Genomic DNA, 26,881 nt, shown 5'->3' with positions numbered 1-26,881 from the left:
TGATAAGCACCAAGTCAGGTATTAAAACCATTTCAGAGGTTCTCTATGTACCTGATATTGACCAAAACTTGCTAAGTGTTGGCCAGCTATTGGAGAAAGGCTATTCTCTGATTTTTGAAGGCAAGAACTGTTTGATCAAAAATGCAGCTGGTGAAGTGTTAACCACAGTGGCTATGCAAGACAGGACTTTCATTGTAAATGTGAATCAGCTTCAGGCTAAGGCATATGCATCTCAGTCTGATGAGACTGATTTGTGGCACAGAAGGATGGGGCATATGAACTACAATTCACTGAACATGTTGCACAAAATGGATCTGGTCAGTGACATGTCCAAAATCGAGCAAAAGGATGCTGTATGTGAGGTCTGTCAGCTAGGCAAACAGACCAGATTACCCTTTCCAGTCAACAAGGCATGGAGAGCACAAGGGAAACTTCAGCTTGTTCATACAGACATCTGTGGACCAATGAAGACTACCTCCTTAAATGGCAGCAGGTACTTTGTACTCTTCATTGATGATTATTCAAGGTTCTGTTGGGTAAATTTTTTGAAGCATAAGTCAGATGTTTATGACTCTTTCTGCAAATTTAAAGCCTTGGTCGAAAACCAAGCAAATTGCAAACTGAAATGTTTGAGGTCTGACAATGGTTCTGAGTATGTATCTCAGAAGTTTCAAAAATTGTGTGATGATGCTGGAATTCAACATCAATTGACTACTGTGTACACACCACAGCAAAATGGTGTTTGTGAAAGGAAAAATAGAACGGTCCTTGATATGGCTAGGTGTTTGTTATTTGAGGCTAAAATGCCTAATGTTTTTTGGGCTGAAGTTGTGAATACAGCTGTTTATTTGTTGAATAGGCTACCAACTAATGCAGTCAAGGGTAAAACACCCTTTGAAGCATGGTTTGGACAGAAACCATCTATCTCACATTTGAAAGTATTTCGCTGTCTATGTTTTGTGTTGGTACCTGAGGAGAAAAGAACCAAGTTGGACAGGAGGTCCATGCCAGGTGTGTTTGTTGGCTACAGCAATGTAAAAAAAGGATACAGAGTCTTTGATCCACTGACCAAGAAGATTGTAGTGAGTAGAGATGTGAAATTCAGTGAAACAAGTAGCTAGAAATGAGATGGAATTGAAGCAAATTTTTCTGAGGCAGATCAGAATGATGTTGATTTGCAGGAAGCTGAAAATGAAGCAATAACTGAATATGACTATGATGATGAACCTGTTCGAGGCACTAGGACATTAGCAAACATTTATGAAAGATGTGCAGTAACTCTAGTAGAGCCTTCATGTTTTGAAGAAGCTGCAAAAGAAAGGTGCTGGCAAGAGGCTATGGAAACTGAATTAAGTATGATTCAGAAGAATGACACTTGGGAGCTTGTGGATAGACCTGAAAACAGAAGAATCATTGGTGTCAAATGGGTCTTTAGGACTAAAAACAATGCTGATGGTACTTTGAACAGACACAAGGCCAGATTGGTTGTGAAAGGGTATAGTCAGCAGCAAGGGGTTGATTTTTCTGAAACCTTTGCACCAGTTGCAAGGTTGGATACTATCAGATTACTGCTTGCTTTGGCAGCTCAAAAGCACTGGAAGGTGTATCATTTGGATGTTAAGTCAGCCTTTTTAAATGGCTTTCTTAATGAAGAAATATTCATTGAGCAACCTGAAGGTTTTGAGGTCCTTGGTAAAGAACAGAAGGTTTACAAGTTGAGAAAGGCCTTATATGGCCTAAAGCAGGCTTCAAGAGCTTGGTATGAGAGGATTGATGGCTACTTGGCAAGGCTTGGGTTCACAAAGAGTGTCAGTGAGCCTACACTCTATGTTAAGAAGGATTAAAAGGAAACTTTACTAATTGTTTCCTTGTATGTTGATGATCTGCTGGTCATTGGCTGCAAACATGAACTTATTGAAGACTTCAAGAAGCAGATGCAACATGTCTTTGAAATGACTGACCTTGGTCTAATGACTTATTTTCTTGGTATGGAAATCAAACAAGGAAGTGATGGTATTTTCATAAGTCAACAGACATTTACTTCCAAAGTGCTTGAAAAATTTTGCATGATGAAATGCAAATCACCACAACACCGATTGCATTGGGGAAAAATTGTCAAGTGTCGGTGAGCATGATCGAGTAGATGAGAAAACATATAGAAGCTTAATTGGTTGTGCGCTTTATTTAACAAAAACTAGACCGGACATTGTCTATGTTTAATCTACTCTCAAGATTTATGCATTCTTTGCAATGTGGCACATTTGAAGGCGACAAAAGAGTGTTAAGGTATGTCAAAGGAACCATCAATGCTTTGGTGTGAAGTTTTGGAGGCAAAGGAGCTGAAACTTGTAGGCTATTCTGATAGCGATTGGTGGTCGATTGATGACATGAGGAGCACTTGAGTTATTTTTTCACCTTAGGCTCAAGTGTTTTCAATTGGAGTTCAAAGAAGCAACAAACATTGCACAATCCACAGCAGAGGTGAGTATATCTCACTCTGACAATAATAAATCAAGCCATTTGGCTTAGAAAGATTTTGGATGACTTGAATGAAAATCAAGCTCAACCTCTCGAGATTAGAATGGATAATCAATCAGCGGTGGCCATAGCCAAGAATCCGATCTTCCATGGTAAGACTAAACACTTCAAAATCAAATTCCATTTTGTTAGAGAAGCTGAGCAATCGAGGGAAGTTAGCTTAGTTCATTGCACTCATAAATTCAAATAGCGATATTTTAACTAAACCATTGGGAGCCAACCGATTTAATGCTTTGAAGGAAAGGATTGGTGTTTGTTGCATACTGATCAAGGAGGAGTGTTGAAGCCATGGCTGCATTGCAACAAAGAACCAACAACAACAATTTGGTCAAAGACCAACAATGAGAAATTGTACAAGTTTAGTGCTATCTTGTTTTGTAGCAAAGAAATGGAGTTGGTTCAATTATAGAATTACTTTTTGAATATTTTGTTCCTATGGAACTTAGCCTAAATCTTTGTAATGAGTTAGCTAAGATAGTAGGAAGTTTGACTAATGTAATAGCTGGTATGCCAGCTTTCTTTTGTAAGCAAGTTGCTATGTTTTAGTATGTATTAAGTAAGGGCAGTTAAATTAGTAGGTAATCATCAAATTGTTTGTAACCTTCATATATTCAAAATTTGAATGAAAAATATATGACTTGATTACAATTCTTTCTTTGAGTTTTTTAGTTCTCTTTTTGCTTCCATTCGGTTTGCTTCTTTGTACTGCCATTTATCCAACAGTTCTCACATAAAACGGAAACATAATATGTATGAGGAAATGGAGGAAGAAGAGCTGCAACCAAAACGGATGCAAAATTTTTTCAATTTTGTAATGGGCCAATCAAGAAAGAAGCATTAACTGTGGTAAACTACTTAACCTACTTTGTCCCATTAAGTTTTTTTACTCATCTTGTATTTCATTTAAACAATCATTCTAGACTTGTTTTGGGTATGAGATATGATCCTTCATACTCATATTCAGCATGTACATATCTCAAATGTTTTATACCATTTAAAATTTTAGTCACTTAATTCATTCCTTTTACATAATCGAAATGTGTATATTTTGATTGGTTTCACCTTTTTATTAAAATTTTATTTCCATTATATATATATATTCACTTACGTCTATATTTTATTTGTAAGTTGAAGATGAAGCAAATTAAAACAAAATTGTGAGACAAAATGGAGACGAAGCAAGTAATGATAAAATCAGAATCCTTTAATAAAATCTATCATAATTTCAACTGAGTTAAAAATTATTTTATTTTTATTGGAGACCAACTTATGTGTTCAATTTAATCAGTCAAAACTGTTTTATATATTTAAAAGATTAAATATAAATCCTTAAAGGTACTTAAATAGATTTAATCCCTTCTAATAAAGTATCATTTAAATTTCATGACTTGAAGTACAAATTATATTATTCCAACTCCTCAGTTTATTTTTTTATAAAATATTTATGTTTAGACATTTATTTTTAATATTTATTCAAATATGAATATAAAGTATGCACTAATATTCATTTAGAAAATCTTTGTTCGTGAGACACTTATTCATATTTTTTTCTTTTAAAAATTCAATAGTTTCATTTATCTCTCCTCGCTGGACCTGCAGCTGGTTTCGCCATTATAATCTGCAAACATTGAATCAATGGCATTACTGAGCTTAGTGGAAGAAAATGCTGGGAAAATGTAATACAGATGCGATCCTAAGCAACAAATACAGCTTTGCATGAGAACCTAATCCCATCACCAAACTATTTTAAGTGCTTGGAACTTGAAAATGAGAGCTCTTCCTTATCCTGCTCTATCTTCTGCGACTAATGTAAAAGAGTTACCACAATGCATACACAAACAAAACGAATATGGCGGCCTTCAGCTTCATCAATACACTAAATACGCCTAGATCAATAAAAGCATGGAAGTGGAGGACCAACAGAGGTTGCCCAGTTGAAATGGAAGCAGACACTAAAGTAATAATAGAATCGAGCGATTTGGGGTTTCAAAAATGGGTTATGTTATTAGATAATAATATGTAATGTAATATAAATTATACCATTTTGAATGAAATTTTTTTAATATAGAATGTAAATTCAAATAGTAAAAAATATATTATGCTAATAAATAATAAATTTTTTAGAAAGGAAACATAATCTATAAACATATCTTGCATGCAAGTTCTTCAAATCCAGTTCATATTCTTAGTTCGCCAAAGTAATCGGGCCGCCACTTTGTGGTAACTTGCCAATATTGAAGGATTCGCCAATATGGGGGAGTTCGCCATAGAAAAAAACTCAAACTTGATTTGATAATTATTAAGATGAGCTCGGATTTGAGCTATCAATTGAACCGAATACGAGCTTAGTAAAACTCCGCTTGAATAGCTCACGAGCCTTACTGAGCTTTTCAATTTTAACATACATTTTAAATATTTTTTTATTAAATTACATTATTACTTAATATATATATTATTAACCTTAAGTTTAATTATCGAGTCAAGCTCGAGCTCAAGTTCGATCTTGAGTATGAAAATTGATAAACAAGTTTAATCAAGTTCGAGTTTGAGTACAAAAATTGATAAATAAGCTTATTTGAATTCGAGCTCGAGCAACTAGATTATATCTTGAGCTTAGCTTGAACTGGATATCAAGCTTTAAATTTTGAGTCAAGCTGGAGCTTGATAATATTTGGAAAGTAGAAAATAATTAGAGAACGAGATATATGTAGATATGTCAATTGAGTGAGTTGAGTTAATATGGACCGAATCAAATCTGGCTTTAAGTTTTTAGCATAAAGATAAATTTAGCCCTTAATATTTATTCATTTTGTCATTAAAATTTAGTCAAATTGTTTTGTTTTGAATGAAAAAGTTATCTAAATTGTCAAAATTTTAATGACAGTAATATGACAGTTTACGTAACAATATGCATGGATCATTTATATTCACAGAAGAGTCAAAAAAAAAATTCTAAAAGGAATTTTGGATAACTTTTATTTTATTTACCCAATAAGCAGAAAGGGTGAAATGTTTACAAATATCTATAGTATACATTTGTAATTCCCCATGCTATAAAAAGTTCTTACTGACTTAATCATTCATGTTCACATTAACCTCTACCAGCCTCATTCCCACTAACTCCTTTACTATTCCCAAGTAATATATTTCTTTAAGGTGTAATAAATCTAAAAATAGTTAGAAAACAAGATATATGTAGATTTCTCAATTCAAGTTTGAAGTTTTTTTAACTAAATTTGAATTTAAGTTATTTTAGGTTTGAGGTAGAGTTCCATTTTTATGTGATAATTCAAATCATCTTGAGTTTACATCATTTTAGATTTGAATCTTAAATTTTTAAGTTATAAATTTCTTTGATGATTATGAATTATTTTGGGTTTGACAAAATATTACATAAATGTCATTCTTAGAATTAGGTTGACGGTGAATTGAAGGTGACAGTCTGGATTTGCTCATATTTTAATACGGGTATGAATATTTTTAAAAAGTTATTTTTTATGTAATTAAAGAGTTTCTAAGGGATCATATATTAATACCCATATTCTGATATGCATAAGAATCTTATGATAAAATATAACTATCGGCCAAGGGTACTTAAAAAACTAATATCGAAACAATATAGCTTTTAGGTTTTGAATCCTTTGTGTACTTTGAACCTCATTTTTGTTTTGTCCATTTTTTTTAAGGGATCGAATAATACGTTCAATTTGAATGTCAATGTCTTCTTGAAGATAAAAAAAAATTGAGATTGGTCAAAGTGCTTTGTCTCTCAAATTATGATGATCTCAAATATCTTTCTAATAAACTACATCTTTTAGATTAGACTAGATATCCTTTAAAATACTTGCCTTCAAGCTTCCAACCAGACAATCTTGTCGCACTTCTTTTACCATATAATCACATTGAACAATTGTAGAAGGGAAATAAAGTAAGAATTAACTCATCATTTTAACTTATTAAGAATTAACTCATCATTTTAACTTATTTTCATAAAAATTATTAAACTTTGATTAAGGTAAAAAAAAACAAAAAAACAAAAATGAGCATTATTATGTTTTCTCATTTGTTTCTAATTTATCATGGCCTTCGACGGCCCTTGTATAAGTTGAAAATGATGAACCTCAAAGGGTTCCAAAATCTGATCAAGACACCAGACTTCACAACAGCATCAAATCTTGAAGTTTTGATTTTGGAAGGTTGTACCAAATTCGTGGATATTCATCTATCCATCGGAGTGCTTAAGAGCCTTAAACTTTTGAATTTAAGAGATTACAAAAGTCTTAGGACTCTTCCGACCAAAATTCGAATGGAATCTCTTGAAACATTAATTCTTTCGGGTTGCTCGAGTCTTATAAGGTTTCCGGAGATTAATGGGAAAATGGAACGTCCAAACACTCTTTATGTTTATAGAATTGAAAATTTATCAGAGAATTGGCAGCAAGCAAAGTTTTTGAAAGAGCTCGACTTGAGTGAAACAGCCATAACAGAACCACCATCCTTCATTTTCCAATTTAAAAATCTTAAAGTTCTGTCTTTCAATGGATGCAAAAGATCATCTAAGTTACAACAAAATCTTCCTTCTCTTTTCAAGTTAATCGAAGAGGAAGGACAAACTCCATGGCTCCGATGTTACCTTCGTTGTCAGGTTTGAGTTCCTTAAGAAAGTTAAAGCTAAGGGACTGCAATCTTGGCGAAGGAGATATTCCACGTGATATTTCTTGCCTATCCTCCTTGACAGATCTTGGTCTTAGTGGTAACAATTTCATCAACATACCTGCATCTATTATTCGATTTTCCAAGCTTCATTCTATTAGATTGTCACTTGTCAGATTGCAAGATGCTTAAATCGTTGCCTGAGCTACCAAGTATAAAAGAGGTGTGGATAGATGGTTGTTCTTCACTTGAAGTAGTTCCAAGTCCATTAATATGCAATCCAGTGTACGGCGCTACCGTTAAAGCCATTAGCTGCTTCAAATTGGCTGAGAATATCAATGCATTAACACTGCTGGAAAAACATCTTAAGGTCGATTACTCTATTTTTCTCCTTAGAAAATCTCATACTTGAGAATTTATGGTTTTAGTTGCCAAACGACTTGTGTTTTATTTTGCAGGCATTTGCAAATTCAAGAAAACCGTTTGATATTGTTATGCCCGGAAGTGAAATCCCAGAATGGTTTGGCCAACAAAAAAGTGGCTCTTCAATTTAGGTACCCTAACCTATCAACCTTCGGAATGATAGTCAATGGATTGGAGTTGCTTGTTGCTGCATTTTTGTCGATAATGATGCTTCAAGCGAGATTATCAGTTGTAATGGATCTATCTTGTATAGAAATTTTCAACAAGCCACCCATAAATTATATCGAGGTAAAATTTCTCTAAATTTTGCTTGGAGTAACTCGTCGGTGGATAGAGGATTTCACCTGCCCATAATTAAATATCATCTTTTTCTTTGTTTTTGGCGGATAAAGCATATATTATATCCAATTTCCATGGAGGATAAATATGGTGACTGTAAAACCAATAATTTATGGACAATAAATTGCTTAGATAAAAAATACGATGAGCTCCGGATGTCTTTCTCAGGTAGATCTAGAGGCGGTAAGGTGAAGATCAAGTGTGGTATTAGAATAGTGTATGAGAAAGATTTGGAAGAAATAAAAGAGTTGCAGTGACATACCACTCAATCTTCTCCCAATTTTGAACACATCCGCCAACACTCTGCTCAAAACTGATGAAAAAAATTTTCAATTTTATAATGGGCCAATCGGGAAAGAAGCATTAACTGTGGTAAACTACTTAACCAACCTTGTCCTATTAATTGTTATTTTTTACACATCTTTTATATAATTTAATCATTCTAGACTTATTTACATTCCTTCGTATATATCAAACAAATTTGAATTTTTATTCATACTCATATTCAACATGAGCTCATTTTCTATACATATCCCAAATGTTGATTACATTCTTTATACCATTTAAAATTTTAGTCACTTAATTCATTCCTTTTTACATAATTTAAATGTGCACATTTTAATTGGTTTTCATTTTTTTATTTATTAAAATTTTATTTTCATTCTAGTAACAAAACCATAGAAATTTGAGAGGAGATTTTCACCGCTTAAAATGTCCCCAGTGTTTCACCTAAAACCTCTGGGAAAAGCTTGTAAAATTACTTGTGGGATTAAAACTTCATTAGTCAGTATATCTCCTAGTCACTGTTCACTTTGACTTTGACATTTCGTGTATCAACTCTTTGATTCCTGAAATTAGGGAGATTTGAATATATACTTTTATCCTTAATTCCTCACTCTTTTATTTTTATTTATTCATCTATATATCTTTGATTAGTTTGATTTTCGCGGAAAAGAATTATTGGAATTTGGAATCCAGGTCGCCGGTTCTGGAAGTAATTCAGCTTGTCAAATCCCAAATGTTTAAGATATTTGAGAAATTTGAGTAAAACACAAACTGTCTTTTGTCTACTCTCACCTTCTTGGAGTCTTCTCGGAAACAACATCTATAACCCCGAATTTCCACACCTACTCCCTTTCATTTCGAATACTAATGTTTTTAATTATTATCTTTCATTGTTAAGTACATAAAATGCAAACCGTCACCCGGCCCTCTTCTATTTTTCATATGTTTTTCCTCATATATTCATTATTTTCTGATTTTGAACACCAGATTGAAATATCCTTCTCCTTTCATACATCCTCATGTTGTCGTTACCTTCAACTTCTTCCTCCATTTCTAGAAAAAAATATGATGTTTTCTTGAGTTTCAGAGGTGAAGATACCCGCAACAACTTTACCGATCATCTCTATGATGCTCTAAGTAGGAGTGGGATCGTCACTTTCAGAGATGATCCAAAGCTGGAGGCCGGCGAAGAGATCGCACCTGAACTCTTTAAAGCAATTCACCAATCATGGTGCTCAGTAATCGTTTTTTCACAAACTTATGCCTTTTCAAGTTGGTGCTTGGAGGAGCTTGCTGAGATTGTTAAACAACATAACAACGACGGCCATAAAGTGTTTCCAATTTTTTACCATGTTGGTCCATCTGATTTAAGAAAACAAAAAGAGAAAGTGGAAGAAGCCTTTGCCAGACATAAAGAGAGATACAAAGAAGATAGTGAGAAGATCCAAAGATGGCGAAATGCTTTAATTCAAGTGGCTGCAATCAAGGGATGGCATTTAAATAACAGGTAATTCTTTCTTTTCTTCTTTATTTTCTAGTTTTTGGATATATATGTATAACTTTTTTTCTTTCTAATCCTATTTGTTTAATTGAAAAGTGTTATATTTCAATGAAAGAGCAAACTTTGTATTCTGGCTCCGCAACAGATCTTGCTTTCTTATTCTTGGTTCTTGTTTGCTTCCAAACTATATTATGTTTGATGATTCATTGAAAAGAAAGTGTATTTGAAACATATCACCAAAATTTTATTCAAAACATTAAATTTTCCTCTCTTTTTTAGGCATGAATCAGAATTTATTAAAGACATTGTCAAGAAGATATCAGCAAAACTATGTCAGACATATCCAGCTACTCATAGCGACTTGGTTGGAATTAGTAAACGTTTGGAGGATTTATATTTGAAAATAAACATTGGGGAAGATGATGTCCGAGTTATAGGAATTTGCGGAATGGGTGGTATCGGTAAAACGACACTCGCAAGAGCTGCTTACACTCAAATGTCATCTCATTTTGAAGGTAAAAGCTTTATTGCTGATATTCGAGAAGTTTCAGACAAATGCGGACTAGTTTCTTTACAGAAACAACTTCTTTCACAGATCTTTCATGGTGAATGCTTCAACTTTTTCGATGTTCATGAAGGGAGCGACATAATTAGCCATAGGTTGTCTCACAAAAAGGTTCTTGTTGTTCTTGATAATGTTGATAACATACAACACTTAAAATGCTTGGTTGGAAGGCACGATTGGTTCGGATTAGGAAGTAGAATCGTTGTAACAACAAGAGAAGAACATTTGCTTCGATCTTGGCCAGTTGATGATATGTATGAGCCCACAACATTGAATCCCAAAGATGCGCTTCAACTTTTCAGTCTGAAAGCTTTTCATAGTGATACAGTGCAGAAAGATGATTTCATTGAGCTTTCTAAACATGTTGTAAATTATGCTGGCGGACTCCTTTAGCTCTTGAAGTTTTGGGTTCCTTCTTGTGCGGTAGAGATGCGACTCAATGGAGAAGTGCGATTGAAAGACTTAAAAGAGATTCTAATAAAGAAATTTTCGATAAACTTCGAATCAGTTTTGATGGACTGGAAGAAAGGGAGAAGAATATATTTTTAGATATAGCATGCTTCTTCAATGGGGAGAATAAAGATTTTGTAATCAAAGTATTGGATGGTTGTGAGTTTTTTCCTGATATTGGAATTGATGTTCCCGTTAAAAAATCTCTCGTAAAAGTCGATAAACACAACAAAAATTTGAAGATGCATGACTTGTTACAAGAGATGGGAAGAACAATTGTTAGAGAAAAATGTATTGATGAACCTGGAAAACGTTGCAGATTGTGGGAGGAAAGAGACGTCCATCATGTCCTAACAAAAAACACTGTAAGTCATTCAACAATAGTTACATACTTTTTTTTTCTATCCTACATTATTCACCATTTATTTTATTTTCTTATTATCTGTCGTTGATCTTTTTTAGGCTACAAAATTGGTTGAAGGCATAATCATTGATATTAAAAGGTAAGAAGACACACATAAACTTATATCTATGTGTACTGTAAATAATTATTATTTTTAAATATGATAAAAAAACTATAACAAAACTTTTGACATTCAATATTTCAATGTTTAATTATGAAATTTATCTAGCAACATATTTACTTTTTCAAAAGAGAAATGTATGTATTTTTGAAATATTAATGGTATATTTTTTGTGAAAATTAATGCTATATATTTAATGTACTAAAAGTGTATATCAACAAATTAAATTATAACATGTCATCAAAATTTTTTAATGAAAATGGTTTTTTAATTATGTGTCATTGTTTGGTTCATTAACTTGTAAATTATGCATTGTTTATGGACCAAATATAAATCAACATATTAATTCAATTTTTAGGATTAGGTAATTTAACATTGGATGTGATTGTTAGATATAAGTATCTCTTTAATATGGGTATATTCAAAAAAAATTTAAAAATTATTTTTTTCACGTATTTAAAAAGGTTCTTAAAGGATCATATCTTAATACCCATATACGAATGTGCATTAGATATAAGTATTGGATACGAGTACTTAAAAAACAATATCGATGCAACATTTCTTTTAGATATTGAATGCTTTTGTATATTTTGAAGCTCATTTTTGTTTTGCTCATGGACATTAGGGAATCGAACAAGATGCTCAATTTGAGTGTGGATAGCTTCTTGAAGATGAAAAAACTGAGATTGCTCAAAGTGCTTTGCCTTTCAAATTGTGATGATCTTAAATATCTTTCTAATGAATTACGATTTTTAGATTGGACAGGATACCCTTTAAGATACTTGCCTTCAAGCTTTCAACCGAACAACCTTATTGCGCTTCTTTTACCATATAGTCACATTCAACAACTATGGAAGGGAAATAGAGTAAGAATTTACTCATCTTATCCTTGTGTTTTAGCTTATTTTAATATAAATTATTAAAATTTGATTAAGGTAAAACAAAAAAAAAAAAAGAAGCAAAAATGAGCATTATTATGTTTTCTCATTTATTTCTAATTTATTATGGTCTTCAACAGCCCTTGTTTAACATGAAAATAATGAACCTCAGAGGGTCTCAAAACCTGATCAAGACACCAGACTTCACAACAGCATCAAATCTTGAAGTTTTGATTTTGGAAGGTTGTACCAAATTAGTGGATGTTCATCCATCAATCCGGATGCTTAAGAGCCTTAAACTTTTGAATTTAAGAGATTGCAAAAGTCTTACGACTCTTCCAACCAAAATCGGAATGGAATCTCTAGAAACATTAATTCTTTCGGGTTGCTCAAGTCTTGTAAGGTTTCCGGAGATTGATGGGAAAATGGAACGTTTAAAACTCTAAATCTTTCCGGTTGTTATAGAGTGGAAAATTTATCGGAGAATTTGCAGCAAGCAAAGTTTTTGGAAGAGCTCGACTTGAGTGAAACAGCCATAACAGAACCACCATCCTTCATTTTCAATTTAAAATCCTAAAGTTCTGTCTTTCAATGGGCGCAAGGACCATCATATAAGTTACTACCAAATTTGCCTTCTCTTTTCAAGGTAATCCAAGGAAGAAGGACGAATCCCATGGCTCGGATGTTGCCTTTGTTGTCATGTTTGAGTTCTTTAAGAGAGCTAAAACTAAAGGACTGCAATCTTTGTGAAGGAGATATTCCACGTGATCTTTCTAGTCTATCCTGTTTGGAAGAACTTGATCTTAGTGGTAACAATTTCATCAGCATACCTGCATCTCTTACTCGACTCTCCAAGCTTGAAGAGCTTAGATTGTCAAATTGCAACATGTGCACTCTTGGTGAAGCAGATATTCATGGTCTATCCTCTTTGAAACGACTTTTTCTTGACGGTAACAATTTCATCACCGTTCCTTCGGCTCTGACTCAACTTTCCAAGCTTAAATTGCTTGCATTATCAAATTGCATGAAGCTTAAATCGTTGCCTGAGCTACCAACAAGTATAGGAAGTGTGACAATAGATGATTGTTCTTCACTTGAAGTAGTTGCAAGTCCATCAAAAGTATGCAATTTAGTGGGTGGTGATGACATTCGTGCCATTAACTGCTTCAAATTGGCTGAGAAAATCAATGCATTAGCACTGCTGAAAGAACATATTAAGGTCTATTAATCTATTTTTTCTCCCTTACAAAATCTCATACTTGAGAATTTATGGTTTTAGTTACCAGACGACTTGTGTTTTATTTTGCAGGCACTTCCAAATTCTAGAAAATGGTTTGATGATGGCTTCTTTGATATTATGATGCCCGGAAGTGAAATTCCAGAATGGTTTAGCCAACAAAAAAGTGACTCTTCAATTAAGATACCCCTACCTATCAACCTTCGGAAAGATAGTCAATGGATTGGAGTTGCTTGTTGCTGCATTTTTGTCAATAATGATGCTTCAAGGAATAAGAAGTTTATCAGCTGTGAAGGATCGATTTTTCGAGGTAGAAATTGTCGACCAATTTATTGGAGAAACCGGTGGGTAGGTCGATACTTTCACAAGCCCATAATGAAAGATCACCTTTTTCTTCGTTATTTTCCGCGTGATAAATATGGTGACTGTGAAACCAATAATTTATGGACGACAGATTGCTTAGATCAAATATGCGATGAGCCTGAGTTGTCTTTCAGTACCTTTTTTGGACCAAATTACCGTTGTGTTAAGGTGAAGAAGTGTGGTGTTAGAATAGTGTATGAGAAAGATTTGGAAGAAATGAAAGAGTTGCAGTGCGATACCACTCAATCTTCTCCAAATTTTGAGCACATCCACCAACACTCTGCTCACAACCATGGATCAGTAGGTAGCACTTCTCACATAAAACGGAAACGTAATATCTATGAAGAAATGGAGGAAGAAGAGCCGCAACCAAAACTGATGCAAAATTTTTTCAATTTTGTAATGGACCAATCAAGAAAGAAGCATTAACTGAGGTAAACTACTTAACCAACTTTGTCCTATTAATTTTTGTTTACACATCTTGTATTTCATTTAAACAATTCTTCTAGACTTGTTTTACATATGAGATATGATCCTTCCATTATATGCCAAAACATTTTAAAAATTTTATTCATATTCATATTCAACGTCTACATATCTCAAATGTTGATAACATTGTTTTTATACCATTTAAAATTTTAGTCACTTAATTCATTCCTTTTACATAATCGAAATGTGTATATTTTGATTGGTTTCATCTTTTTTTTTATTAAAATTTTATTTTCATTATATATATATATTCACTTACATTTATATTTTATTTATAGGTTGAAGATGAGGTAAATTAAAACAAAATTGTGAGACAAAAATAAAGACGAAGCAAGTAATGATAAAATGAAAACCCTTTAATAAGGATCAATCATAATTTCAACTGAGTTAAAAATTATTTTATTTTTATTGGAGACCAACATATATTTAATCAGTCAAAACTGTTTTTATGTATTACTGAGCTTAGTGGAAGAAAATGATGGGAAAATGAAATACAGATGCGATCCTAAGCAACAAATACAGCTTTGCATGAGAACCTAATCCCATCACCAGACTATTTTAAGTGCTTGGAACTTGAAAATGAGAGCTCTTGTTTATCCTGCTCTATCTCCTGCGACTAATGTAAAAGAGTTACAACAATGCATACACAAACAAAACGAATATGGCGGCCTTCAGCTTCATCAATACACTAAATACGCCTAGGTGATCAAGATGGAGGGCTATACTTAAGATGTTGCTCATTGAAGCTGATTAACTGAAAGGGAAGGAAAAAAACAAAAGAAGTGCAAGAATTGTCAGCTCTTTGAGTCAATTTAATGAAGGAAAAGATCAGGCAAGAAAATGATCCATTACCAGCAGTGGATTGTTAGCTTGAAGATATTGGTTGTCCACCAGAACCTCTTTTCCATCGGACCTGTCAAAATGTGACAAACAAAATTTATCATCGACAACATGAACTTCAAGAAAGTGCAGCATAAATTTGAGGACTCTCAGAGACTCCAACAAAAGAATCACATCTAAGATCAGCAAGCTAAAAATTTTAGTTATCTAGCAGTTCATGTCCTAAATTACTTGCTATGTAAGGGGCCATAAGTGATAGCATCATCAATTTCTGGGAAATAAAATCCTAGGGAATGAAACAAAAAACTGTTATTTGAAGGTAGAAAGAATATTCCGAAAGCCAAAAAGAAATGTCTATATCAGGTCATACATACTCAATCAGCACATAGTGCTTATGAAGTGTAGGACATTCTCCCAAATCGAGAACTAAAGAAAAACATGATGATTTCTAAGAAACTACATCCAAAAACATGTGCAAACATGATAGTTACAACATAAAAGAGTACATAAAATGCCCCAACAACCACCGAAACTCTAAAGAGCGACATGAAAGTACATTAAGTGCTCATACATCGCAACATGATAAGTTGATAACTTTGACATTTCGTGTATCAACTCTTTGATTCCTGAAATTAGGCAGATTAATACTTTTATCCTTAATCCCTTACTCTTTTATTTTTATTTATTCATCTATATATCTTTGATTAGTTTGATTTTCGTGGAAAAGAATTATTGGAATTTGGAATCCAGGTCGCTGGTTCTGGAAGTAATTGAGCTTGTGCAAATCCCAAATGTTTAAGATATTTGAGAAATTTGAGTGTCTTTTGTCTACTCTCACCTTCTTGGAGTCTTCCCGGGAACAACATCTATAACCCCGAATTTCCACACCTACTCCCTTTCATTTCGAAAACTAATGTTTTTAATTATTGTCTTTCATTGTCAAGTACATAAAATACAAACCGTCCAACATTTTTAACTCTCACCTTCATGGAAAGAACATATCACCCGGCCCTCTTCTATTTTTCATATGTTTTTCCTCATATATTCATTCTTTTCTGATTTTGAGCACCAGATTGAAATATCCTTCGCCTTTCATACATCCTCATGTTATCGTTACCTTCAACTTCTTCCTCCATTTCTAGAAAAAAAAAATGATGTTTTCTTGAGTTAAATCGGATTTGTAGTCGAATTGGATAGGTTATTAGTTTGGTGGTCCAATGATTTAAAAATTATTAAAATTTAAAAAAGTTAAAATAGAGTTTCGATTCATTTAGTTTTTAACAGGTTGAATCAGTTCGTATCAATTTTCAATCTAATCAATTCAAAATCACTCATCGAACTAATTCTTTGTCGGCTCTTGATCTAATCGATCGTTCAATCCGATTCAAGCAAGACTGAATCAATAGATAAAAGATGAGAATAATTCTTAACAACAACCTGCAAACTATGAGATTAATTATATCTCAAATTGATCCAACATAAAACAGATAACATACTTACTTTGTCGGCCCCTAATTTCCACCCCTATGCTCATATACTTGCTTTTCTAGTTTCTTTGTGGGTATTGGACGATATATTTTCTGATTTTTAACACCACATTGAGATATTCTTCTCCTTTCATACATACTCATGTTGTCCTTACCTTCAACTTCTTCCTCCATTTCTAAAAAGAAATATGATGTTTTCTTGAGTTTTAGAGGTGAAGATACTCGCAACAACTTCACAGATCATATGTCTAACTAATAACATTATAAAAATATATGATTAAATTAGGTTAGAAATTAAATCTTAAATTTAGGCATAATTAAAAAAAAAACTAAAATTGAAATTCTAACATTTTCTTATAATGTAAAAGAAACAATATCCTATACATTAAATTAATAAATTGTATTCATACATAAAATTTTATGATACTGAGTAGATATAAGTTATTTTAGTCTGCACCTAATGAACATTTTAGATGCTTCAAATAGAACTTAATCATATAAAAGGCAAAATGTGAGGGACCGAATTTAAAATAACGCATTGTCCTCCCTGACAGGTGTCTCCAAATACTTCTTTAATATATAGTTATATAGACAATTATATGATTATGTAAATGAAAGTAAAAGACAAACCGTCCAACACTCTACTTATTACTTAGAATTATTGTAGGCTCCATTTTGTCTACACCCACCTTCTTGGATTCTTCCTGGAAAGAACATGCATCACCCAATGTCCACACCTACTCGTATTCATTTCGAAAATGAAAAGGTTAAAAAGATTAAAAGAAATTGCTTAGAAACTTCCTTTATTCTTCCCTGAAATTTTCATCTGTTTTTCTCAATCTTCACTTTCATATACTTACTGTTTCTAATTTCTTTCTGGCGTATTGAGCGATCAATTTTCTGATTTTGAACACTACATCCACATATGTATTTTTCTTCTCAAACATCGTCATGTTGTCATTACCTTCATCTTCCTCATACATTTCTAGAAAGAAATATGATGTTTTCTTGAGTTTTAGAGGTGAAGATACTCGCAAAAACTTCACCGATCATCTCTATGCTGCTCTAAAGAGGAGTGGGATCGTCACTTTCAGGGATGATCCCAAGCTGGAGGCCGGTGAAGAGATCGCGCCAGAACTCTTTAAAGCAATTCAGCAATCATGGTGCTCGGTAATTGTTTTTTCAGAAACTTATGCCTTTTCAAGTTGGTGCTTGGAGGAGCTTGCTGAGATTGTTCAACAACATAACAACGACGGCCATAAAGTGTTTCCAATTTTTTACGATGTTGATCCATCTGATTTAAGAAAACAAAAAGGGAAAGTGGAAGAAGCCTTTGCCAGACATGAAGAGAGATACAAAGAAGAAAGTGAGAAGATCCAAAGGTGGCGAAATGCTTTAATTCAAGTGGCTGCAATCAAGGGATGGCATTTAAATAACAGGTAATTCTTTCTTTTCTTCTCTATTTTCTAGTTTTTTGGATATATATATATATATATATATATGTATGTGTAACTATTTTTTTTTCCTAATCCTATGTGTTTAATTGAAAAGTGTCATATTTAGCAAATTTTGTCTTCTGGCTCCGCAACAGATCTTGCTTTCTTATTCTTGGTTCTTGTTTGCTTCCAAACTATATTATGTTTCATGATTCATTGAAAAGAAAAGTGCATTCGAAACATATCAACAAAATTTTACTCAAAACATTAAAATTTCTTTTTTTTAGGCATGAATCAGAAATTATTAGAGACATTGTTAAGAAGATATCAGCAAAACTATGTCAGACATATCCAGTTACTCATAGCGACTTGGTTGGTATTAGTGAACGCTTGGAGGATTTGTATTTGAAAATAAACATTGGGGAAGATGATGTCCGCGTTATAGGAATTTGCGGAATGGGTGGCATCGGTAAAACGACACTCGCAAGAGTTGCTTACACTCAAATGTCACCTCATTTTGAAGGTAAAAGCTTTATTGCCGATATTCGAGAAGTTTCAGACAAATGCGGCCTAGTTTCTTTACAGAAACAACTTCTTTCACAGATCTTTCATGGTGAATGCTTCAACTTTTTCAATGTTCATGAAGGAAATAAAATAATTAGCCATAGGTTGTCTCACAAAAAGGTTCTTGTTGTTCTTGATAATGTTGATAACATACAACACCTAAAATGCTTGATTGGAAGGCATGATTGATTCGGATTAGGTAGCAGAATCATTGTAACAACAAGAGACGAACATTTGCTTCGATGTTGCCAAGTTAATGATGTGTATATGCCCACAACACTTAATCCCAAAGAGGCGCTTCAACTTTTCAGTCTGAAAGCTTTTCATAGTGATACAGTGCATAAAGATGATTTCATTGAACTTTCTAAACATGTTGTAAATTATGCTGGTGGACTCCCTTTAGCTCTTGAAGTTTTTGGTTCCTTTTTGTGCGGTAGAGATGCGACTCAATGGAGAAGTGCGATTGAAAGACTTAAAAGAGATTCTAATAAAGAAATTCTCGATAAACTTCGAATCAGTTTTGATGGACTGGAAGAAAGGGAGAAGAATATATTTTTAGATATAGCATGCTTCTTCAACGGGGAGAAGAAAGATTTTGTAATGAAAGTATTAGATGGTTGTGAGTTTTTTCCCGATATTGGAATTGATGTTTTCATTAAGAAATCTTTAATAAAAGTCAATGATGTCAACCAATATTTGTGGATGCATAGTTTGTTGCAAGAAATGGGAAGAAAAATTGTTAGAGAAAAATGTGTTGATGAACCTGGAAAACGTTGCAGATTGTGGGAGGGAAGTGACGTCCATCATGTCCTAACAAAAAACACTGTAAGTCATTCAACAAAAGTCACATACTATTTCTTTTCTATCCTACATTATTCACCATTTATTTTATTTTCTTATTGTCATTCTTAATCTTTTTAGGCTACGAAATGATTGAAGCCATAATCATCGATAATAAAAGTAAGAAGACACACATAAACTTATATCTATGTGTCTTGTAAATAATTATTATTTTTAAATATGATAAAAAACTATAGCAAAACTTTTGACATTTAATATTTCAATGTTCAATTATGAAATTTATCAACTAACATATTTACTTTTCAAAAGAATCAAAAGAGAAATGTATGTATTTTGAAATATTAATGGTATATATATATTTTTGTGAATATTAATGGTATATATTTAATGTACTAAAAGTGTATATCAATAATTAGATTATAACATGTCATCAAAATTTTTAATGAAAATGGTTTCATTTTTAATTATGTGTCATTGTTTGGTTCATTAACTTGTAAATTATGCATTGTTTGCGACCAAATATAAATCAACATATTAATTCAATTTTTAGGATTAGGTAATTTAACATCGGATGTGATTGTTAGATATAAATATCTCTTTAATATGGGTATATTCAAAAAATTTAAAAATTAGTTTTTTCACGTATTTAAAGGTTCTTAAAGAATCATATCTTAATACTCATATACGAATGTGCATTAGATATAAGTACGGATACGAGTACTTAAAAACAATATCAATGCAACATTTCTTTTAGATATTGAATGTTTTGTATATTTTGAAGCTCATTTTGTTTTGCTCATGGATATTAGGGAATCGAACAAGATGATCAATTTAAGTGTGGATACCTTCTTGAAGATGAAAAAATTGAGATTGCTCAAAGTGCTTTGCCTTTTAAATTGTGATGATCTCAAGTATCTTTCTAATGAACTACGACTTTTAGATTGGACAGATACCCTTTAAGATACTTGCCTTCAAGCTTTCAACCGGATAACCTTGTCGCACTTCTTTTACCATATAGTCACGTTCAACAACTATGGAAGGAAATATAGTAAGAATTAACTCATCTTATCCTTGTGTTTTAGCTTATTTTAATATAAATTATTAAACTTTGATTAAGGTAAAACAAAAAAACAAAAATGAGCATTATTATGTTTTCTCATTTGTTTCTAATTTATTATGGTCTTCAACAGCCCTTGTTTAACTTGAAAATAATGAACCTCAGAGGGTCTCAAAACCTGATCAAGACACCAGACTTCACAACCGCATCAAATCTTGAAGTTTTGATTTTGGAAGGTTGTACCAAATTAGTGGATGTTCATCCATCAATCCGGGTGCTTAAGAGCCTTAAACTTTTGAATTTAAGAGATTGCAAAAGTCTTAGGACTCTTCCAACCAAAATTGAATGGAATCTCTTGAAACATTAATTCTTTCGGGTTGCTCAAGCCTTGTAAGGTTTCCAGAGATTGATAGAAAATGGAACGTCTAAAAACTCTAGATCTTTCTGGTTGTTATAGAGTTGAAAATTTATCAGAGAATTTGCAGCAAGCAAAGTTACGACCAAATTTGTCTTCTCTTTTCAAGGTAATCGTAGGAAGAAGGAAGAATCCCATGCCTCGTATGTTGCCTTCGCTGTTAGGTTTGAGTTCATTAAGAGAGCTAAAACTAAGGGACTGCAATCTTTGTGAAGGAGATATTCCACGAGATATTTCTGGTCTATCCTCTTTGAGACGTCTTGATCTTAGTGGTAATAATTTCATCAGCATACCTGCATCTCTTACTCGACTCTCGAAGCTTTCGTCTCTTGATTTGTCAAATTGCAACATGGGCACTCTTGGTGAAGCAGAAATTCACGGTCTATCCTCTTTGAAATGTCTTCGTCTTTGTGGTAACAATTTCATCACCATTCGTTTGGCTCTTACTCAACTTTCCAGGCTTGAATCACTTGTATTATCAAATTGCATGAAGCTTAAATTGTTGTCTGAGCTACCGATTAGTTTAGCATGTGTGATTATAGATGGTTGTTCTTCACTTGAAGTAGTTACAAGTCTATCAAAAATATGCAATTCAGTTATAGCCATTAACTGCTTCAAACTGGCTGCGAATATCAATGCAATAACACTGCTGAAAAAATATCTTAAGGTCGATTAATCTCTTATCTCTTATTTCTCCCTTACAAAATCCCATACTTGAGAATTTACAGTTTTAGTTACCAAACGACTTGTGTTTTGTTTTGCAGGCGTTTGGAAATTCTAGAAAATGTTTCAAGTAATTATCCCAGGAAGTGAAATCCCAGATTGGTTTAGCGAACAAAAAGTGAGTCGAGTCTTCAATTAAGGTACCCTACCTATCAACCTTCGAAAAGATAGTCAATGGGTTGGAGTTGCTTGTTGCTGCATTTTCGTTAATACTCATGTTTCAACGGATGTCCAACATATCGTGTTCGGAGAATCTATTTTTCGAGGTAGAATTCGTCAACAGATTAAATGGAGAGGCAAGTTGGCGGGTAAAGGATATAACCAGCCCATAATGAAAGATCACCTTTTTCTTTGTTATTGGTCGCGTGATGTATTAGATGTATTTGCCTATAAATATGGTTACAGTGAAACCAATAATTTATGGACAACAGATTGCTCAGATGAGGAATGCAATATGTTTGAGGTGGCGTTCACAGCTCCAGCTGGATACAAAGCTAAGGTGAAGAAGTGTGGTGTTAGATTAGTGTATGAAAAAGATTTGAAAGAAATAAAAGAGTTGCAGTGCCATACCACTCAATCTTCTCCAAATTTTGAACACATGCACCAATACTCTCCTCACAATGATGGAACAGTAGGTAGCATTCCTCACATAAAACGAAAACGTAACATCTACGAGGAAGTGGAGGAAGAAGTGCCACAACCAAAACGGATGCAAAATTTTTTCAATTTTATAATGGACCAATCCGGGAAGAAGCACTAACTGTGGTAAACTACTCAACCAATCTTGTCCTATTAGTTGGTTATTTATTTATTTATTTACATATCTACGTTGTTTACATCTTTTGTTTCATTCATTCTAGATTTATTTGCGTATGAGATATAATCCTTCTTATATTCTATACATTTCTTATATGAATGTTGAAATGTGTATTCTTTTTACATAATTGAAATGTGTACATTTTGATTGGTATTTTTTTTCTTAAAATTTTATTTTCATTATATATGTTAGACCTGTCCATGGGCAGGCGCCTGCCCGCCCAAATATGGGAGGTTTGGGTAAAATATAGGCCGAAATATGGGCTTGGGCAAAATTTTAGGCCCGTTTAAAAATGGGCAGACCTCAGCAAGTTTTTTGGCCTGCCTGGCTCGCCCAAAAAAAATATTAAATATATTTTTTATTTTTAAAATATAATAGTTTTTTATTTTAAGTTTATTTACTTTCATTTCCTTGACTAGTGTTACAAAATAATAATAATAAAACATCAAGTTTGTTTTACTAATCAAATGTTAGATTTTGTTACAACAATTAATACAATTAATACAATTAATAATTTGATAAATTTACTAATCAAATGTTAGATTTTATTACAACAATTAATACAATTAACAATTAATAATTTGATAATTTTACTAACAATTAAATTTAATAACAATTAGTTTTAATTTTATTAAAAAATAATTTTAATTTTAATTTTAATTAAAAACGGGACGGGCCGGGCTCGGGCCTCATATTTTTTCTTCTGGCCGGGCCTGGGCAAAATCTCAAGCCCATATTTCGGGCCCGGGCCTAATAAATGGGCTGAAATTTTTGTGGGCCCGGCCCGAACCCGGCCCGGCCAGGCCCATGGACAGGTCAAATATATGTACACTTACATTTATATTTTATTTGTAACTTGAGACAGAAATGTGGAGAAAAATGGATAGCTTTGGTAACAAAGCAGATAATAATAACATGAAAATATTTTAATGAGGATTAGATCATAATTTCAGTTGATTTAAAAATCATTTCATTTTTATTTGTGATCAACTTATATGTTCAATTTACTCAATCAAAATTGTTTTTATATATTTGGAAGATAAAATATAAGTCCTTACTAATATTTAAATAGGTTTAATTCCTTCTAATAAATATACCATTAAAATTTTAATCTAAAATGAAAATAAAAGATAGGAGAACATACATGTACATTTATACACGAGTATTATCGATCTTTTTTGTTAAAATGTCCAATAAAAACAATGTCAAAAACCTTTAATGCTTCATATTTCAATGTTTACATTTATGAAATTAATCTACCAATGCATTACTTCTTCAAAAATGGTATGAATGTCCTTTATATTTTCGATAACAAAATAAATTATTACAAATGTCTATTCAAATCTAAAGAATTTCATCAATTAAATGAAGACCTCATTGTTATCTAAAGTCAACTTAGCAATATAATTAACTTCTAGATTCCTTTCATGTGAAATATATTTAAATTTTCAGTGACTAATATTGTCTATCAAGTCTTGCTGAATATGTTGGACAAGTGCGGAGGAAGATGTCTTTGAGAAGGATTCTTGAATAGCTTGAATAGCTTCTTGACTCTACTTATCCAAACCCTAAACATATTCAATACAGCATCACCTTTACCAAATAATTTTTCTGATCGTCTTAAAAGGAGAGCAAAATAACTTGTGTCCGCGACAAAACTGACTAGAACCCTCAATCTCTATTGTATTTCCTTTTTCTTGTGTGTGTAATAATGTCTTGTTTGATCATGCTTGTGTTGCTTTTCCTCCTGAACCTTGTATCTTCAGATATCAATCAGGGTCAGTTCTGTTTCGATGGTTACTTGAATGTTGATGGAGTTGCAGGCGTAGATTCAAGTGGGCTCTTTAAACTGACTAATTTTACAAGGCAAACAGAAAGTCACATCTTCTACAAGAATCCAATCCAATTCAAGAACTCCACAAATGGTAGTGTTTTCTCTTTTCCCGCCACATCCATTTTTGCAATTGTATTGAATACCCTACTTTGTCTGGCCATGGATTAGCCTTTGTAGTCTCGCCTAACAATGGAATTCCTGGAGCTCTTCCCAGCCAGTATCTTGGTCTTTTCAATCAATCAAACAACGGTAACAGATCAAATCATATTGTGGCGGTCGAGCTGGACATAATTATGAGCAGCGAATTCGATGACATAAACGACAACCATGTTGGCATCGATATCAATGGCCTAAACTCAATGGTATCTTCTCCTGCAAGGTATTTCACTGATGAGGGAAAGTTCATAAATGTCAGCCTTATAAGAGAGGATCCACTGCAAATTTGGGTTGAATACAGTGGGACTAAAAAACGACTCCACTTTTATCCTTGAATCGGGATTTGTCTCCATATATTTATGACTCTATGTATGTAGGTTTCTCATCTTCCACAGGTTCTGTTTTATCATCACACTACATATTGGCATGGAGTTTCAAGATGAATGGCTCAGCTGAGGAGCTAGACTTGTCTCACCTTCCAAAAGTTCCACGATTTGTTAATGATAATAATCGAGGAATCAAGCAATTGAAGAAGATTTTGGCTATCGCCATTTTTTTCACAGGTCTCACTTTAGTCCTCGTATTGGTTTTCAGGTTTGTGTTGATCTCAAGGAAGAAGAGATTCATGGAGATTCTGGAGGATTAGGAGGTTCAGTACGGGCCTCATAGATTCTCATATAAAGATCTATTCAAAGCAACAAAGGGTTTAAAGAAAAGGAAGTTCTAGGGAGAGGTGGATTTGGTAAGGTGCATAAGGGTGTTTTACCATCTTCCAACATACAAATTACCGTCAAAAGGATCTCTCATAATTCAAGGCAAGGTATGAGAGAATTCGTGGCTGAGATTGCAACCATCGGTCGCCTCAGACATCCGAATTTGGTTAGACTTCTCGGTTATTGCAGGCGCAAGCACGAGTTGCTTTTGGTTTATGACTGCATGCCTAATGGAAGTCTTGACAATTTTCTTTACCACCAACCTAATAGGAGCCTTAAGTGGACACAAAGGTTTAATATCATCAAGGACGTAGCGTCCGCGTTGTTCTATCTGCACCAACAGTGGGTGCAAGTCATCATTCACAGAGATATCAAGCCTGCCAATATGCTGACAGTTACATGAACGCCCGACTAGGAGATTTCGGGCTGGCAAAAACTATGCGACCTTGGAAATGATCCTCAAACCTCGCATGTAATAGGTGATGGATCCGTTCTTGACATTTATAGAAACTAGGCGAAACAATAAATTGAACCTTTTAAAAATTATAAAATGTAATATAATAAAATAAAATCATATACTAGTAATTTCATTAAATAATATCTTTTATGACATTAAGCAAATAAAATATTTTTCCAACAAAATTAAAAAAATTCTTCAATCTACTCCTATGTTATCAACTACAAGAACACAAAAAATCATAAATAAAAAAATGGGCTCTACGAGCATTCTGAGATACAAAATTATTAATGATAACACCAACACCAATGTTTTCCAAAAAAATCATTCTCGATTGATAAAATTGCCAGACCATTCAACCGTTCTTGTGACATTGACGACCACAAGATTCATTTCTCTTATAGACCCCTTTTCAACTAAAATGTCTCTTGTTTTGTTATCAAGACTAGCTCAATTTCTAGGATCATAAATATCCAAAAAAGAAATTATTTGTTCTTCAACAATGCTAATATTAGGAGGAATTATTTGTTCTTCATTAAGAATAAGATTTTCAATACGGATACATTTAACACATCATTAGGTTCATTTGGGTCATTAATTTCATCATTCTCATTGATATCATTATGCAAACTTTCATTTAATTGATCCTATTTTTCATTAAAATTACTTTAAAAATTATCAATAGCATATTGTTGTGATTATTTTAACTCTTTAGCATGTTTTCTCTTTTACTTTTTTCACTTTCAGATAAATAATTTTTAGGCAACATTATATATAAAAGATAAATTAGATACTCAAGTAACACAAGAAAATAAAACAATAGTACTTGATAGAAGAATTTCAAGTTGAATATTTACTTTTACATTTGTTAATTTCAAAAGTCAAATTGAGCCACTAAAATTCTATAAATATAATTATAAAAATCAATTACAAATAAACACTGTAATTAACAATATCCAATTATTTGTGAGGAAAATACAACTTAAAAATTAAATGAGTAGCAAAAACAATTAAAATTTCAATTGTATAAAGGCATAAAGAAAAGGTATGTAGTAGTATGTTGTACTATGATTAATCAAAGAATGAATTAGGGGAGAAACTAAATATAATGATGAATTAATGACTTTATTAGTTAAAATCCAAAAATGTCATCAAATTAAGAATGAAAAGGTTACAAGAAAGAAGAGAAAGGAGGTAAAATTATACCTACAACAATGGTAGATTCGACAAACCGCGGATGAGAGGTTCTAAATCTTTCAAATATAAAATAAAATTAATAACTTTAATTTATTAATGCTAATGACGGATGAATGATATATTACTCAAATCAAATTTG

At 32.8% G+C, this 26,881-nt stretch overlaps 3 protein-coding genes, 1 long non-coding RNA gene and 2 pseudogenes across 4 annotated transcripts in view; 5 read left to right on the top strand and 1 right to left on the bottom strand.

Annotated features, from left to right (window-relative positions):
- LOC128036578 (disease resistance protein RPV1-like) overlaps positions 1-10,809 on the top strand; it is a 31,467-nt gene extending 20,658 nt beyond the window's left edge. The window contains exon 4 of the mRNA XM_052627244.1: positions 10,255-10,809. Within this exon, the coding sequence (XP_052483204.1) occupies positions 10,255-10,697 (443 nt within the window). The 3' untranslated portion in view covers positions 10,698-10,809. The remainder of the gene's footprint in view (positions 1-10,254) is intronic.
- Positions 10,810-12,763: 1,954 nt separating this feature from the next.
- Positions 12,764-14,347, top strand: LOC105761455 (disease resistance protein RPP2B-like). The gene is made up of 2 exons (XM_052627247.1): positions 12,764-13,375; positions 13,466-14,347. The coding sequence occupies exons 1-2, from the start codon at positions 12,830-12,832 to the stop codon at positions 14,183-14,185; spliced, it is 1,266 nt and encodes a 421-aa protein (XP_052483207.1). The 5' UTR covers positions 12,764-12,829; the 3' UTR covers positions 14,186-14,347.
- A 281-nt stretch (positions 14,348-14,628) lies between these two features.
- On the bottom strand, positions 14,629-15,641 carry LOC128036581 (uncharacterized). Its single transcript, XR_008193304.1, has 2 exons — positions 15,098-15,641; positions 14,629-14,999 (listed from the first exon to the last, which is right to left on the bottom strand). It is a non-coding gene; the product is annotated as an uncharacterized LOC128036581 (long non-coding RNA).
- Positions 15,642-17,267: 1,626 nt separating this feature from the next.
- LOC128036579 (TMV resistance protein N-like) lies at positions 17,268-20,322 on the top strand (annotated as a pseudogene).
- A 489-nt stretch (positions 20,323-20,811) lies between these two features.
- Positions 20,812-22,140, top strand: LOC128036580 (uncharacterized). The gene is made up of 2 exons (XM_052627248.1): positions 20,812-21,512; positions 21,610-22,140. Exons 1-2 carry the CDS (start codon positions 20,847-20,849, stop codon positions 21,640-21,642), a joined length of 699 nt encoding a protein of 232 aa, XP_052483208.1. The 5' UTR covers positions 20,812-20,846; the 3' UTR covers positions 21,643-22,140.
- A 1,941-nt stretch (positions 22,141-24,081) lies between these two features.
- LOC105761507 (L-type lectin-domain containing receptor kinase V.9-like) lies at positions 24,082-25,718 on the top strand (annotated as a pseudogene).
- Positions 25,719-26,881: the final 1,163 nt, after the last annotated feature.

This window comes from Gossypium raimondii, unplaced genomic scaffold, assembly GCF_025698545.1.
Source record: "Gossypium raimondii isolate GPD5lz unplaced genomic scaffold, ASM2569854v1 Contig00024, whole genome shotgun sequence".
Taxonomy (NCBI): domain Eukaryota; kingdom Viridiplantae; phylum Streptophyta; class Magnoliopsida; order Malvales; family Malvaceae; genus Gossypium; species Gossypium raimondii.
The sequence above is the reverse complement of the archived record's forward strand: the minus strand, read 5'-3'. Positions and strand labels throughout refer to the sequence as shown.

Excerpts from the sequence above, each read along its gene's own strand:
- LOC105761455 (XM_052627247.1), top strand. The coding sequence starts at position 12,830 with ATGGCTCGGATGTTGCCTTTGTTGTCATGTTTGAGTTCTTTAAGAGAG. Across the intron at positions 13,376-13,465 it reads TGCTGAAAGAACATATTAAG|GCACTTCCAAATTCTAGAAA; the intron begins GTCTATTAATCT and ends TTTATTTTGCAG.
- LOC128036580 (XM_052627248.1), top strand. The coding sequence starts at position 20,847 with ATGGAACGTCTAAAAACTCTAGATCTTTCTGGTTGTTATAGAGTTGAA. Across the intron at positions 21,513-21,609 it reads TGCTGAAAAAATATCTTAAG|GCGTTTGGAAATTCTAGAAA; the intron begins GTCGATTAATCT and ends TTTGTTTTGCAG.